At 36.8% G+C, this 15,634-nt stretch overlaps 1 protein-coding gene across 1 annotated transcript in view; it reads right to left on the reverse strand.

The window, feature by feature from the left end:
• The window catches only part of SHC3 (SHC adaptor protein 3), a 172,201-nt gene that overhangs the window by 117,460 nt on the left and 39,107 nt on the right, over positions 1 to 15,634 (reverse strand). The window contains exon 2 of the mRNA XM_072597396.1: positions 9,098 to 9,168. Coding sequence (XP_072453497.1) covers positions 9,098 to 9,168 — 71 coding nt within the window. The remainder of the gene's footprint in view (positions 1 to 9,097; positions 9,169 to 15,634) is intronic.

The raw sequence follows: 15,634 nt of genomic DNA on the forward strand, positions 1-15,634 counted from the left end.
GAACGCCAAATGGGATTTTTAAAAATTTGATCCTTGAGATCATAGGAAACCACTGGAATTTACTAAATATGGTGGGTGACATGATCATATCTGTGTTTTAGGAAGATCAATTTAATAGACAAGTAGAATTTGGACTGGAGGGAAGAGAGACTTGGGACAGGGAGCTGGAAGGATATTTCAATAGTCCAGGAAAGAGATGATGAGAGTCTGAAATGGCATGGTGGCAGTGTTATAAGAGAAAAAGGGATGTATATTAGAAATGTTATGAAGGTAGACTTGTCAGGACTTGGTAATAGACTGGATATGATTGAAAGAGAGGGAAGTGTGATGAGAACACCTTGTTTGCAGCCAAGCCTAGGTGTCTGCAGGGTACGGTAGGAGATATCCAAAAGACAGTTGTGAAGATTTGAGATTAGGAGGAAGGTTAAAGCTAAATCAGTAGATCTGGAAATCACCATAGAGGTATTAATGGAATCCATGGGAGGGGATTAGTTCACCAAGTGAAGTAGGAGAGAGATAGAAGAGAAGAATGGCTTCAGGACAAAGCCATGGGCAAGACCTGGATGAAGATTTAGCAAAGGAAATTTTGTAAGGAGGAGTTGTGGTCAAATAAGTGAGAGGAGAGCCAGAATAGAACAAAGTCACAAAATTCTAGAGAAAAGAACATGCCAAGGAGAAGGGTTATCAAAAGTGTCAAAGACTGCAGAGAGGTCAAGAATGATGAAGAATATTATATTTAGCAATAAAGCAATCTTTGATAACTTTGGTAAGAGTAATTCTAATTGAATGATAAGATCAAAAGCCAGACTTGTGGAGAATGAGACAAGGTAGATGGGCATGATAGTAATATGCATTAATATAGTACCTATTTTGTGCCAATAATTGTACTAAGTGCTTTTACATATATTATCTCTATGAACTCATTTGATCAACCCTGCAAGGTTACAGCTATTATTATCCTCATTTTACACTTGAGGAAACTGACTTTAAGTGATTTGACTGAGGTCACAAAGCTAGAGGGCATATGAGTCTGGATCTTAATTCAAATCTTCCTGACCCCATGCCCAATGATCTATCCACTGTGCCCCGAGGTGTGTCTGGAAAGTGGAAGGAAGTGGAGAGATTAATTATAGATAGCATTCTGAAGGAGTTTGACCACGAAAGGGAGAAGAGATGTAGGATAATAGTGATTTAGGGTGGACTGATCAAGTGAGGTTTTTTAAGATAAGGGAGATAGGAATGTGTTGTTAGGTAATAGGGAAACAAACAGACAGAGAAAGACTGAAGTAAGAGAGTGGAGATGATAGAGGGGGCAATTTGCTGGAGAAGACATAATGGAATATGTTCAAGACTAGATTGTAGTATATAATATATATGTATACATATAGAGAGACAGACAGACAGAGAAAGACAGAGAATATAGTATATAGAATATAGAATAGATTGCCTCTCTTCATTGATTGTCCACTTGAGAATATGTAACATAAATTTGTATGGACTCATCTTGTTTTTCTTTTTCCATCTTCACTCAGCAAATATGAGTAAGAGCAAAGATAGCAGATGGTAGAAGTAATCCAAAACTTGGCAGAGAAAGACTGGCAATAGAAAAAGGAGGAAAGGTACTAGAAAAGAAGATATCACCAAGGAATAAGAAGGGTGTTGAATATAAGCTATGAAGGGCTAAAGACCTGGGAAAGAATTGAGGACTGGAGAGTTTTGAGGTATCACTGATGAAGAACAGGGTTTGACATTTTTTTATATTATGTTTTTGATATTTTTTTTTCTGATTTTTCTTTTTAAAATTATTGTGTTAATATTTCTTGTTGTCTTATAGAGTCATTTTTTTCTGTCTAATTCATTCTAGTTTTCAGGAAATTCAGCTCTTGGCTGAGGTTTTCTGCCATATGATCTAAGACATCAGTTCTCCTTGCCATTCTTTCCTAGTTATGCTATGTTGCAGATCTTGTTTAATTTCTTTCCAGGAACTCTTATAATTCTTTTGATTAGTACATTTTTATGAAACTTTATTTGGACTTGATGTGGGATCAATCTCTTTCTCCATATTTACAGACCCTGCCTGAATCAAAACAATATTGCTATACACTTTACATAACATCCTCAGTTTGAGAGAGCCTTTACATCTGAGCAGTCGGAGGATCTGAACATACCGTCACTCAGAATCTCGACCAGGTAATCACAAGATCATTCTCATAAGCAAACCCCCGAAGTAAAATACCAACCTCTCAGTCTATATAACAAAGACTCAGCTTTTGATTGGCTCAGAGTCTGTAGGCACAAAACCTACATGACTCAGCACAGCTGTGAACTCTCTGAGTGAAATAAAGCTAGCAAATTAAGGCTGCTTACCGAAGACAGAGCTGTATATACATTTTTCTGAAGTGGCCAAAGTGAAGGGGAGTGCCATGAAGCTGGCATAGGTTTTGCAAGCAAAACTAACCTAGCCAACAAGCTTGCACACCTACCAAAAGGAATCAGTGACAGGTTCACAACAATGTGCTTGACACTTGCAGGAAAGTGACATGCCACCACCATTAGTGCATATTCTCCCACCATGACCACGATCAGGTCAAAAAGATTTTTATAAAGACCTGAAGACTTTCATCAGCAATGCGCCAAAAGAAAACAAGCTTATACTTCTGGGTGACTTTAATGCAAGAGTAGGCACAGACTCGGGCATGACTCAGAGACCTAGGGAGGAATAGAGTCAGAAACATCAACAGCATCTTCACTTGCTACTGAAGACTTGCGCATCTCATGACCTTGTCATCACCAACACTGTCCTCTGTTTAGCTAAATACAACAAAATTTTGTGGATGCACCCTCACAGTAAACACTAGTTTTAATAGGCTATGTCATTATAAAGAGAAGAGACAGTCCAGATGTAAGTGATAAAGGCAATGTGTGGCACAGAGTGCTGAACTAATCACAGACTTATCCTCTCCAAACTAAATATTCTCATTCAACAAAAGCAGAGACCCAAAGGCAAGAAAACTACCAGAAAACAATGTAAACAAATTAGAGTGCTTCTCCAAGCAGGACAGTTTGTTGTTAACTTGGAGGGAAAGCTGAGCCAGCACACAGTTGGCAACAGTAAAGCAGAAAAGCAGTGGGCAGCTTTCAGAGATTTGCTGTACAGCACTGTATTTACTCATCTGGTCAGAACACTCACAAACATCAAGACTGGTCCAATGAAAATGATGGGAAAATTCAGAAGCTGCTAAATGGCAAACAAAATTTCACAGGTTTACCAGCAGGATAGTTCATAAGTATCTAAGAAGGCAGCATTTAACTCCATCAAAAGCAAAGTTCAAACAAAGCTTAGGGAGATGCAGGATTCTTGGCTCAGTAAGAACTCAGATGAAATTCAGTCTTACACTGATAATAACAACCAAAAGCACTTTTATGATACCCTGAAGGCTATTTATAGGTCAAAGACTTTGGTGCATCTCACCTGCTCACTGCTGATAGAGCCACATTGATTAATGACAAGGACATGATCCTAAAGAGATGGGCTGAATACTTCTATAATGTTTTCAACAGACCATCATCAATCAAGCAATGCTGAAGCCATTGACCATATACCTCAGGTTGAATCAATCCCTCTCTAGCTAAATTTCCAACTAAAGGAGAGGTTTTGAATGTCATTAGGCTCCTCTTATATGGCAAAGTCCCTATTGCTGCTTGCACCTCAGCAAAGATTTACAAGGCAGGGAGTCCATTGCTCGTACAAAAGCTAACTGAAATTTTGCAGTTTATATCACAAGAGGAGTTTATCCTCCAGGAGTTTAAGAATCCTCTGTTGTCCATCTAAATGAAGGAAAAGGAAATAGATTGGCCTGTGACAACCATAGTGGGGTCTCTTTCTTAATCATTGCTGCAAAGATTCTTGCCAGACTCTTCTTTAATAGGTTAATCCTTCACCTGGAAGATGGTCATCTACCTGAAAGTCAGTAGTGTGGCTTCAGAAAGAGCTAAGAAATGGTCAGTGTGGTGTTTGCTACCTGAAAATTACAGAAGAAATGCCAGTAGCAGAACAGGTCAGTATTCAACATTCATTGATCTAAACAAGGTCTTTTATACTTTCAGTCATGAAGGCTTGTGGAAGATCATGGTAAAATTTTGTTGAAATTTGGAGAAATTCATCAGTTCTGTATGCTAATTCCATGATGGCATGCTTGCATTGGTTCTGGATAATGGATGATGTTCTAATGCTTTCCCAGTCACCTAAGCAGGGCTATGTGCTTGCTCCCATGCTTCTAGTATGAGATGCCTTCACTGAGGACAAAAATGGCATCAAGGTCAGTTGCCACACTGATGGCAAACTATTTAACTTGATAAAGCTATAAGTCAAGACTAAAATGGAAGGAGAGTTGGTGCATGACTTTTTACTCAAAGATGATTGTGCAATCAGTGCAGCCTCTGAGGCTGAGATGCAACAAAGTAGAGATTGATTCTTCTGCTTGTGCTAATTTTGGCCTAAAATTAACACCATGAAAATGCAGGTTCTTCATCAGCCAGCACCATACTATTCATATGTGTAACCATTGGTTACAGCAAATGGAGAAGTTTTATATGCTGTGAATAAGTCTGCTTACCTTGGCAGTATACTTTCCAGGGATGTATACATAGATGATGAGGCTGATGCACACATTATCAGGGCTAGCTCAATGTTTAGGATGCTCTGAAGGAAAGTGTGGGAAAGAAGGGGCATTATACTGACTACCAAACTGATGATCTATAGAGCCCTTTTGCTGACCTCATTGTTGTATGCCTGTGAAACCTGGACAATACACCAGTGCCATGCCAGGATATTAAAATGCTTCCTTTTGAATTATCTAAGGAAGAGTCTGAAGACCACCTAGCATGATAAAGTACTGGACATTGAGGTCCTTTTTCAAGCTAAACTGCCAAGCATTTAAACTCTACTGCAGAGAGCTCAATTATGATGGGCCAACCCCACTGTTTAAATGACATGTTGTTTGCCTACAAGACTATTTAATGGAGAACTCACACACAGCAGGTGCTCACATGGTGGTCAGAAGAAGTGATACAAAGGCATACTCAAGGTCTTACTAAAGAACTTTGGAACCAATTGTATGACATGGAAGATTCTGGCAAAGAACCACTCAATATATCATTCCTGAATCAAAGAAGGTGTTGCACTCTATGAGCAAAGCAGAATTGCAATACTTCCAAAGAAATGTGAGATAAGGAAATTTTGGAGACAGTTCCACTCCAAATGTTCAAATGAACTATTTGTTTCCAATCTGGAGTAGAGCATTCCATATTGGTCTGATCAAACACGGTCAGGTACACTGTACTTTGACTCCAACATAGTGATGTCATTTTGGTCCTCTTTGAGAACAAAGGACAGCAACCAATCAAACAGCTGGGGCTACTAGGGATATGCTAGAGTCAGTCTGAAACTACTAGAGATTGGTCTCTTTGCTGTGTTATGACTGGATTTCAATACAGTTGAGATTCAGACTCTGTTTTGCTCAAGCTGAGAGTGTAAAGCTGGACAGGATATCCCAAGGTTGCTCTTGTTGCTGGGCTCAGACAGCTAGAGGTGATGGCTGCTGTTTGACTTAGACTGGGAGTACAGCACTACACTACACCTAGAATGTGTGGAGTAGAGCCAAGATGGCAGAATAGAAGGATGGACCTGCTGTATCTCTCCTCCCATAGCTCATAAAATACCTGTAAAATGACTCTAAACAAATTCTAGAGCAGCTGAAGCCACAAAACGACAGAGTGAAAGAGATGTCCAGCCCAGTGCAACCTGGAAGGCCAAGAGGAAAGGTCTATCACACTGAGCTCAGAGCAGAGTGCAGCCCAGCCTTGGCCCCTCTGTGCAGCAGGGGCAGGACTCGAGCAGGCTTCAGGGCATGGAATCATGGGTAGCAGCTGCGGTTACCAGATTTCTCAATCCACAAATGCCAAAGACAGTTTCAAAGGTCAGTGAGAAAGTTCTTTCACCAGGGAAGGGAGCAAGGTCCAGCCTCAGCCCCAATTCCAGGGTGGCAGCAGCCACTGCAGTGGCAGCATCCATTTTTGGAGCCCTCAGCCTAAAGACCCTGGGGGAATTGAGCAACTGATCTGCATCTCAGTCCTGAGTAGAAACCCTGGGATGAGGAATAGTGTTGATGTGGCAGAGCTGGTGGAGGTTCTGGACAGGGAATTCTACTTGCAGATCTTGGGCAGAAAAGTTAGTGGTTGCTTCCAGATCAGAATGTAGGCCAGGGGAGGAGCAAACTCCTCTTCCTTGATTGTGCCACTTTGGAGGAACTGAGAACTTACAGGTTCCTAAAGTATACCCTCCACTTGAGAAAAGACTCAAAAATCAAGCAACAGACTGGGAAAATGCCAAAAAAAGGGGGAAAAAATAAGACTATAGAAGGTTGCTTTCTTGGTGAACAGGTACTTTCTTCCATTCTTTCAGATGAGGAAGAACAAAACATATCATCAGAGAAAGACATAAAAGTCAAGGCTTCTGCATCCAAAACGCCCCCAAAAATATGCAATGTTCTCAGGCCATGGAAGAGCTCAAAAAGGATTTTCAAAATCAAGTAAGGGAGGTAGAGGAAAAATTGGGAAGAGAAATGAGAGCAATGCAAGAAAATCATGAAAAGCAAGTCAACAGCTTACTAAAGGAGACCCAAAAAATGCTGAAGAATATAACACCTTTAAAAGTAGACTAACCCAAATGGCAAAAGAGTTCCAAAAAGCCAGTGAGAAGAAGAATGCTTTACAAAGCAGAATTAGCCAAATGGAAAAGGAGGTTCAAAAGCTCACTGAAGAAAACAGTTCTTTAAAAATTAGAATGGAACAGACTGGAACAGTGACTTTATGAGAAACCAAGAACTACAAAACAAAACCAAAAGAATGAAAAAATAGAAGACAATGTGAAGTATCCCACTGGAAAAACTACATCTAGAATGCACCAAAGTTTATTTCCTATATGGAAGGCTCCACGTGGACAGGGTTTGAGTACAACTGAACTCAGATAGAGAATACAAGAAGTGTTCTGGAGGCTCCAGGGGAGCCTATATACCACCCTCTGTACTTCATTCTCTGCCACTCCCAACTTGTCCATTCCAAGACCTTTGCAGGACTCTGGGAATTGCTCTGTGGATCGCTGGTTGTAGTGGGAAAGTGTAGTCATGATTCTCTCTGTCTTTTAGAGGAGTGATGCATCTGTAAGCCCTGATAGAGTATGGAGGTGGGGGGAGGCAGTTGAGATTCTTTATGACCTTACACACTACCATCTTCCCATCTATTCTTTGTATGTAAAAAATTGCCTTTGACACTCTTTGTCAAATTATTTCCAGATATGGACACAATAAGAAACATACTTCATAATCAATGCAAAGTAACAGGAAACTTGAGACATACACTCATTTTTTAAAAGCAAGCATCTCACTAAAACCAGAGAGATCTTAGCAATTACTTTTTAAAACATTGTAATGGGTTCAAATCCCTCAGCTAGTAATATGGCCATCAGTCTATCACTTAACCTCCCTGAGCCTCAAGTTTTGCCTCAGTAAAAGGGGATTAATAATGCCTTCAATACTTACCTCATAAGAAACAGTGTGGCATAAAGGGTAGTAAAGACAATCTGTGTTCAAGTCCTTTCTCTAATACATACTGTTCATGTGGCCCTAGACAAACTGCTCCAAGAAATTCATTAAGACTATACATTGACTATCTGTACTGATACAAGGAATTTCTTCACTGAGAGCTCTCTACACCAAGGAAATCATAAATGTACACCCTGAAAAAAGTACCTATCTCACAAGTTTGCTGAGAAGTTGAAAGGATTTTGCAATTAAATGAAAGTAATTGCTTTGCAAAATGTGAAAACATCATCTTTGTGTTTTGCTGGTCTTGAATTCAGGCATATTTGGATTCAAATCTTACCTTTATCACTTACTAGCTATGTATACACTTCATGTATTTTTGTTCTATAACATAGTAGCAATTCTGTCCATTTTAAGCCTATCTGTGGACAATATGAAAAGCTATACATGAAGAGATTGTTTTAAAAGAAATTTGGAATAATATAATCTTTTCAAAAACTAGAAATTACACAGAAAATTCAGTATAAATATTCAATCCTACTCTCTTCTTAAAAACTTTAAATCCATATCTATCATTCTTTCATCATGGATATCAACAGAATGTTCTTTATTGCACAATACAAATGTCAAAAGTAGATTCTTCTAGTACAATACAAACAACTTATATCTCCAGACACATTTGGACAAACGAAAAATATTCATTTAGACCTTTGTCCATCAAAAAGGGAATACCATAGATCCTTCCTTAGCTTCATTCTTTTTAGTTTATCAATTTTCTATATCATAATTCATATGGATATATGACATCATTTGGCTTTTCAGGATTGCAAAATACTGAATAAACAGTCCCCTTTCTTGAGAGATAATATTTTAAATGAACAATTTTCTTGCTACTTATAGAATCCGGTTACTTGAAAAATTAACTATTCCCAACAAAAATTCTATTTACTATCCTTTGTATTTTATTGACTTTACACAATGATAGAAAAAACCTAAAGGAAGGCTGGGTAGATCCTCTATGAAAATCCAAAAAAGGATATAGATAAGAACTGTAAAGTATCAAAAAGCATGGACAGGTTATGATCTGTACTGATGGAAGGAGGACTCATTATATGGATATATATGTTGAAAACTTGTAATTATGTATTTATTGTCTTTTAACTACTTTTCCTTACATATATTCAGCCCTGATTTATAAATTGAAAATGTTTAAACTATGTTATTTGGAGTTTTACCCTCTTAAAAAATGAGGTGAATGAAATAAAGGGAGAGAAAGATGAAAAAAATTGAAAGTGAACATTTTGCTTTCTTTTTCTCTAACTGAAATGTACATGTATAAATTAAAATAGCACTACTATAGTAATACCTTCAATGTCTCCTATAATGCTATCGATCAGATGGTAATGATCCAGTGGGCAGTATTGGAAATTTCTAGACAGAAATAATTATGTTCCAAAATAAAAAGAACAAAGAAAGCAATTTTGAAGAAATCTTACCTTGTAATCTGAGTTCTTGTACTAAAGTCAAGAGATCTCATTGAGCGTAAAACTTCCAAGCAGCCCAAATACTGAAGAAGGAAAAAATAAAATGTAAATGGCAAGCATTGAATTTTTTTTAAAAAAAAGAAAAATGTTTGAATAAAACCATGGCAATTCAAGTGATTATACACATTTCTTAAATAGTATTTTAATGGCATACTTTCCTTATAGAGTATATAATATTTCTTTTTAAATTTTTTTTCAACTGTTGTTGTGTCAGTTTCAGTCATGTCCAACTTTTCCTGGCCCTATTTAGTGATATAGGACTCAGTATTGTCTCTGACCTTTATTAGAGATGTGATTCTCAGCAAGTCACTTAATCTCTCTGAGCTTCAGTCACTTAATAAACAAAATCTGTTCTTTGTCAGGTGTTGTGCTAAGTTCTGGGCATACAAAGAAAGTTAAAAGACAGTATTTATTTTCAAAGTGCTCATGTTCAAATGAGGGAAACTAGATGGAAACAACTATGTACAAACAGGATCTATACAGGATAAATTGAAGATAGTTAGCAGGGTGAGGGTACTAGAATGAAGGTGGATCAAGAAAGATTTATTGTAGAAGTGGGATTTTATCTGGGACTTCAAATGAGTCAGGAGGCAGAGAGGAGTGGGGAGAGCTTTAAAGGCTTAAGAATACAGCCACATCCCCCAAGTAAGACATCCTGACCTAGGGAACTGCAGAAGTCCAAACCACATGCCCATGGCTATCTGTGTTTTCATCTTCATGGGAGACATCAATCCTGTTTCCTATTCTGACATATTACACAAAACATTACCCTCCTCACTGTGTTCATCTAATGAAAATTAGCCCTGTGCACATACTTGTCCTCAACCTCTAACCTTCCATGCTAGCTTTTTAAAAACTGATTGAGGAGTATTTGCCCTTTGGCTTGACTTTAACTTATCCTATCCTTCTGCTTTTGTGAAGATTCCTACCAGACTCTTTCCTTTTATTACCATGTTCCCTTGTTTATTTGCAGGTCTCCTGACAGAAAGGGGATGTTCACAGACAGGTGGCACAAGCATACAAGATAGAATAAAGAGTGGAGGGTGAGCAGATGGGGGCAGATAGGAACATAAAAAGACCATTTTTCTCTATTCTTGGACCTCTGGCTAACTGATCAGCATAGTTTCAGACACACCATACCCAGGGAACATAAGTGGGGCAAATCTTACATATTACACTTTCAGGTAGCTGGATGGAGGTGGGCAGAGAAATGTTATAGTGTGGGAATCTTTACTGATGGGGAAAAAAGGCACCTGAAATCTGAAACCACCATGAGGGCACTGTCTTATTTCATATCAAAGTAGTGAGGACTAGACTGAGTGTAAATATAGGCAATGAAAGCCTTTCTCCAATCTTTTAAGTTCTATAGGCCAGAAGTATCAAATTCAAATGTAATTTGGATCACCAAACCATGCCTGAGAATCCCTGGGAGTACATATAGTTTTAGTTTTAAAATGTAATGTCATATATGTTTTATTTTGTTCTTACTTATTTTGTCAAATATTTCCCAATTATATTTTAATCTGGTTCAGGCAACACTCAGCCTGCAGGCTATGTCTTTGACACCACTGCTGTGGGCAACCCCATCATGGGAGAAACTTGAGTCCTCCTTAAAGTTCTGCCCACAGTTTCTTCCTTCCTACTTCCAGAGACTGATTGTACCAATATTTATTGTGTTCATATAATCAACAGAATTTGGATTTCTTGATCATAACCTAAAATGACACATTTCTAACCACAGATTATAGCACATCTAACAAAGGCTAATAAGAATATACTTGCCAGGTGTCTTGCAAATCTAAATCAAATGGTCTTCAAAGGATGAGGGAGATAGAAAACTGCTTATGTATATCCCCTAAATTAGATGCTATCGAGAGAAGCCATAAAGAAGGATGAAGAAAAGCATCTGAGAAATCTGTCTCACAGGATACAAGATCCAAGAATGAGACAAGCAGAGAAAATCCAGGGCTTTGAATATCTGCACACAAAAGCCCAAAGTGTAAGCAACAAACAAGAGGAACTAGGAGTCTTAACAGGAGATAAATTAGGCCTCATGGTTATCTCTGAGATTAGTGGGTTGTTTTATATTAGAGATATTCTTTTTTTTTTTTTAGTTCATGTGGCAAGTTATTGCTGCATAGATCTACCACAAAGGAGATTAAAAACCTGGGTTTTATTGTGCTTAAACACAGGTTCAGGAAGTAGGAAAAAAAAAACAACCCTGAGCCCTGATTGGAGTTAGTGACAAGTTTTCATAGAGAAAATTATGTCAGAGTAAAAGAGAAATAAATTGTTTTACATATTATACTTTCATATGTTCTCTTAGACTATAAAAGTTATAGTAAGTAGATTCCTAATCCCATGCTTTTTAATAAAAGCTGAACAAATTTAGTCAATCAGAGTCATAACCTCATACATCGCCTAAGGAAACAAACCTAATTAAACAAATTTCATAGATAATTTAGGTTACGTATTAAACTATATTTAGAGAGTTCACAATGGGTTGATTGAGAAGGAAAATTTACATCTCACCAAGATATCCAAAGAGTCAGGAACAATTGGGACACTTCCTCTGATTTATCTGAGGAATGTTTGAGGCCTTAAGTAAATATTCACATCCCATGGGATAGGTTTCAGCCAACTTACTAACCTTCTAACCAGGAGAAATGGCCCTGACCTGCCTCCCTCGTAATAAAAATTAATAAAAGGAAATAAAAGATAAAAAATTATTATCAGTTGAAACAAATGACTAAACTATGGCTCTGGACAGGCATACTTGGTTCAAAAGAAAAGGAATAGGAACATTAAGAAGGCACGCTCATATTAGAAAATCCAGAAAAGGGAAGCATGACAAGAGAATATTTGCTTTTAGGTCCAAGAAGAAATACAAGTGATTTTGTCATTGGAGTATACCACAGACTGCCTGGATAGAAAGAGGAAATGCATAAGAAGTTGGGAGAACAAATCACAAACCTGGCACAAGAGAGGCACTATATAAAAGTGATGGGCAACTTCAATTATTCCATTACTTATTTGACTTGCCTTTGTGATAATTTCATCCTTTAAAATGTGGAGTAACCAAAAATGAGAAATTCTATCTAGGATTTGATTCTCACTAACAAAGAACCTGTCTCTGGGGTAGAAATGATGGAAAGCTTGTAGGGAAAAGATCACTCCATCTTAAGAATTTGTGGTAGAGGAGAAAAATTCCAGGCATAGTCTGACATGTAGTCTAGATTTTGAGAAAGTAGATTTCAAAAGATTCAAAGGAAAAACAGGTAGGCACATAGACAAAAAAAAATGGTTCATGAGAAGTCAGGTCAGAAGGAATAGGAAACATTTAAAAATAAATTCTGAAGATCCAAAGGAAAACAATTTCAATAAGGAGGAAAACTGAGATTTGTCTGCAGAGGCCAGTGAGAATGCACAAAGAACTCAGCACTCAAATTTGATTCCTACTGACATCAATGAGCATTTATTAAATGCTAATTATGTGTCAGGTACTATGCTAAGTGCTGTGGATACAAATACAAGCCAAAGTTTACTTTCTAATGGGGGAAGACAACACATTAAAGGAAGCTAAAGTGAGGGAGGAGAAAATGTATCCACATGGGGTTATCAAGGCAAAGTCTAGAGAATGAAGGGTGGCTAGTCTAGGCCATACAAAATGGAAGGCTATACAAAATGGAAGTTCCAAAAAAGCCTCACTGGGAGAAGGCTGAAGGGGTGGAAGGAGAAAGCAGTTGAGAAACAATGACAAAGTTTAGAGAGTACAGCATAGTTTAGGTTTGTTCTCAAAATGGATGATCCAGGAGGAACTCACCGAAGAGAGAAGATCTCAGAGGTAGAGGACATTTAAAATTATTTTTAAATGGATATTTAAATTGGAATAATATCTGATGATATTAGAGAAGTACAGAAACATGGCATAGTCCTATAAAAAGTGTCAGGGGTGCTGAAGCTCTAAGTTAGTCGAGGTTGGTAAGGGAAGCTAAAAGAAAACAGAAGGCAGATTTGGTTATATTGAAAGAAAAAGAAGGGCTAAAGGAGGCACAAGATTCTTACTTAAGGTGAATGGGATGATAACTGACAAGGAGATAAAGGAAGGATTCTCAACTTTTTTTGTTTGTTTTCTCTTCAACAGGATGACATTTACATTGTGAGTAATTGAACAAAAATGACTAGCAGGGAGTTGACATCCATGTAAGTAAGTGAGAGAAAAAGAACACTTAGTGACTATTAATGTATTCTGATGAATTAGCTAGGTGAAGTCTATCTTTGGGGTCTGAAAATATTGATAACTTTTATTGCTGAACTGATGTCAGTGACATTTGAAAGATCATTAAAAAACAGAATACATACCATGAGGCTGGAGAACAAATTTTGCCCTAATTCTCAAAAAAGAGAAGGGAACAGACTGAAACTCTAAGCCAGAGAAATTGACTCTCCTAAAAAAAATTTAGAATAGATCATTGAAAAAATGATTTCTATAAATGGAAGGGGAGAATATGGATCCAGGAAAAATATTACATGGCAAATGGGAAGGAGAATGATCATGGAAAGGGTAGAGGATAGAAATGGACCAGAGAGTATGATTGAAAATCAGGGAAATTTCTACCATAATGCAACATTTCTATACTCATTGCTGCCTTCACTGATACTTCTAAGACAAAGTGAGGGGAAAAGGAGTAAGATAGCAAGATGCACAGATGCAATAAAATAAATTGGTTAGAAAAGGAGGCTCAAATGTGGTATATTAGATGTTTTAATTACATTGCACAAGGAACATAGAAATTAAAAGGGAATAAGTGTACAGATATGTATATGTGTGTAAATAACATATGTATATGAATGAAAGAATGAAAGTTCAAAATAAACAAAAAGGAAAGAGCATATAAAGAATGAAATATAAAAATCCTTAGAAAATGGCATAGAACAATAATAAATTAAAGAAGATGGAGAGGGGAGAAGAGAAAGGTTTCTGAATTAACTGCTCAAAATGAGAAGAGAAAAAAAGAAAAATTAGATAGTTAAAAAAAAGAAAGAAAAATGCATGAATAAATCAAACAATACTCCAGAACTAGGAAAAGTGGTAAAAATCAGAAAAGAGGACAGAGGCTATGAAAAAAGGGTTGTATCAAAGTAGATTAAGCAAAATCTTAGAGGGAAGGTATTGACTTAAAAGAGGAAAGGAATCTCCCCAAAATCCCAATTTAAATAAGACCACATTGTACTTTTACAGAAATTTATCAGGTATTAAGACACTAAAAATTTCAAATAAATGCAAATGGGCAGAAATATTAAACACCCTTAAAGAGTATGTTCAGTACTTATTACATGGCAATAAAAATATATCAGGAAGGAAAAAGAAAGATATAAACCTAAGAGACTTCATGAAATCCTAAATAATAAGTGGGTCAAAAGACAAACTGTAGAAACAAGTAACAATTACTTCAAAAACAATTATAATGATAAGACAAGATGCCAACATTTCTAAAACATAACTAAAGCAATCCTCAAGAGAAAAAAGTTATTCCTCAAAGTATACATTAATAAAAAAGGGAGAAAGAATAGTGAACCAAAATGAGAAAGAAAGCAATAGACCAAACATCTTTTATAAGAAAAATATGGTTTTAATATCTACACCAGGGAATGATAAAACAAAAGTGAATCATAAACCAATAAAATGAGTAAATGGCAATTTAAATATTTTGAGTAAAATACTGGCAAAATAATAGACAATTTATCCAAAAAAATCAATAATTATAAGCAAGTTGAATTTGGATCAGAATGCAAAGATGGTGCAACGTTAGAAAAATGATGGAATCACATTTTTTAAAAAGTCCAACACCACATGATTATCTCAATAGATGCATAAAAGCCTTTGAAAAAGTACAACACATTTATGTTAATGCATAATAAGAAACTGGATTTATGCTTTGAAAAAAATCTACAAAGTATAGGCATAGATGAGGGGCTGGCAAATTACAGCCTTTGGGCTAAATTTGTCTGCTACCTCTTTTTGCACAACCTAGAAGATAAAATGATTTTCATATTTTTAAGTGGCTGAAAAAATTAAGAGAAATATTTTGTGACATGAGAAAATTATACAAAATTCAAATTTCTATGTCCACAGATAAAGTTTTATTGGAACACAGCTACATTCATTCATTTACATATTGTCTATCCCTGCTTTCATGCTGCAAAGGCAGAGTTGAGTAGTTGTGCCAGAGACCATATGTGACTCTCTCATAACTTCGCCTTGCTGCTTGGTGCCCCAAATTACAGTGACGTAGTTATAACTTGCCAGAGTTTCCAATGCCACATGTATTGCCAGAGTATGGTGGGGTTTTTTTTTAATTACCACTGCATGTTCATCATGTCAAAATAAGAAAAGTAAAAAAGCAGCTTCATTATGTTTTAAGCTCATGGCCAAGATTAAAATTTTTCTGAAGAAAAAACACCTTCAACCACTATTATCAAATGACT

The sequence above is a fragment of the Notamacropus eugenii genome, chromosome 3, assembly GCF_028372415.1.
Source record: "Notamacropus eugenii isolate mMacEug1 chromosome 3, mMacEug1.pri_v2, whole genome shotgun sequence".
Taxonomy (NCBI): Eukaryota; Metazoa; Chordata; class Mammalia; order Diprotodontia; family Macropodidae; genus Notamacropus; species Notamacropus eugenii.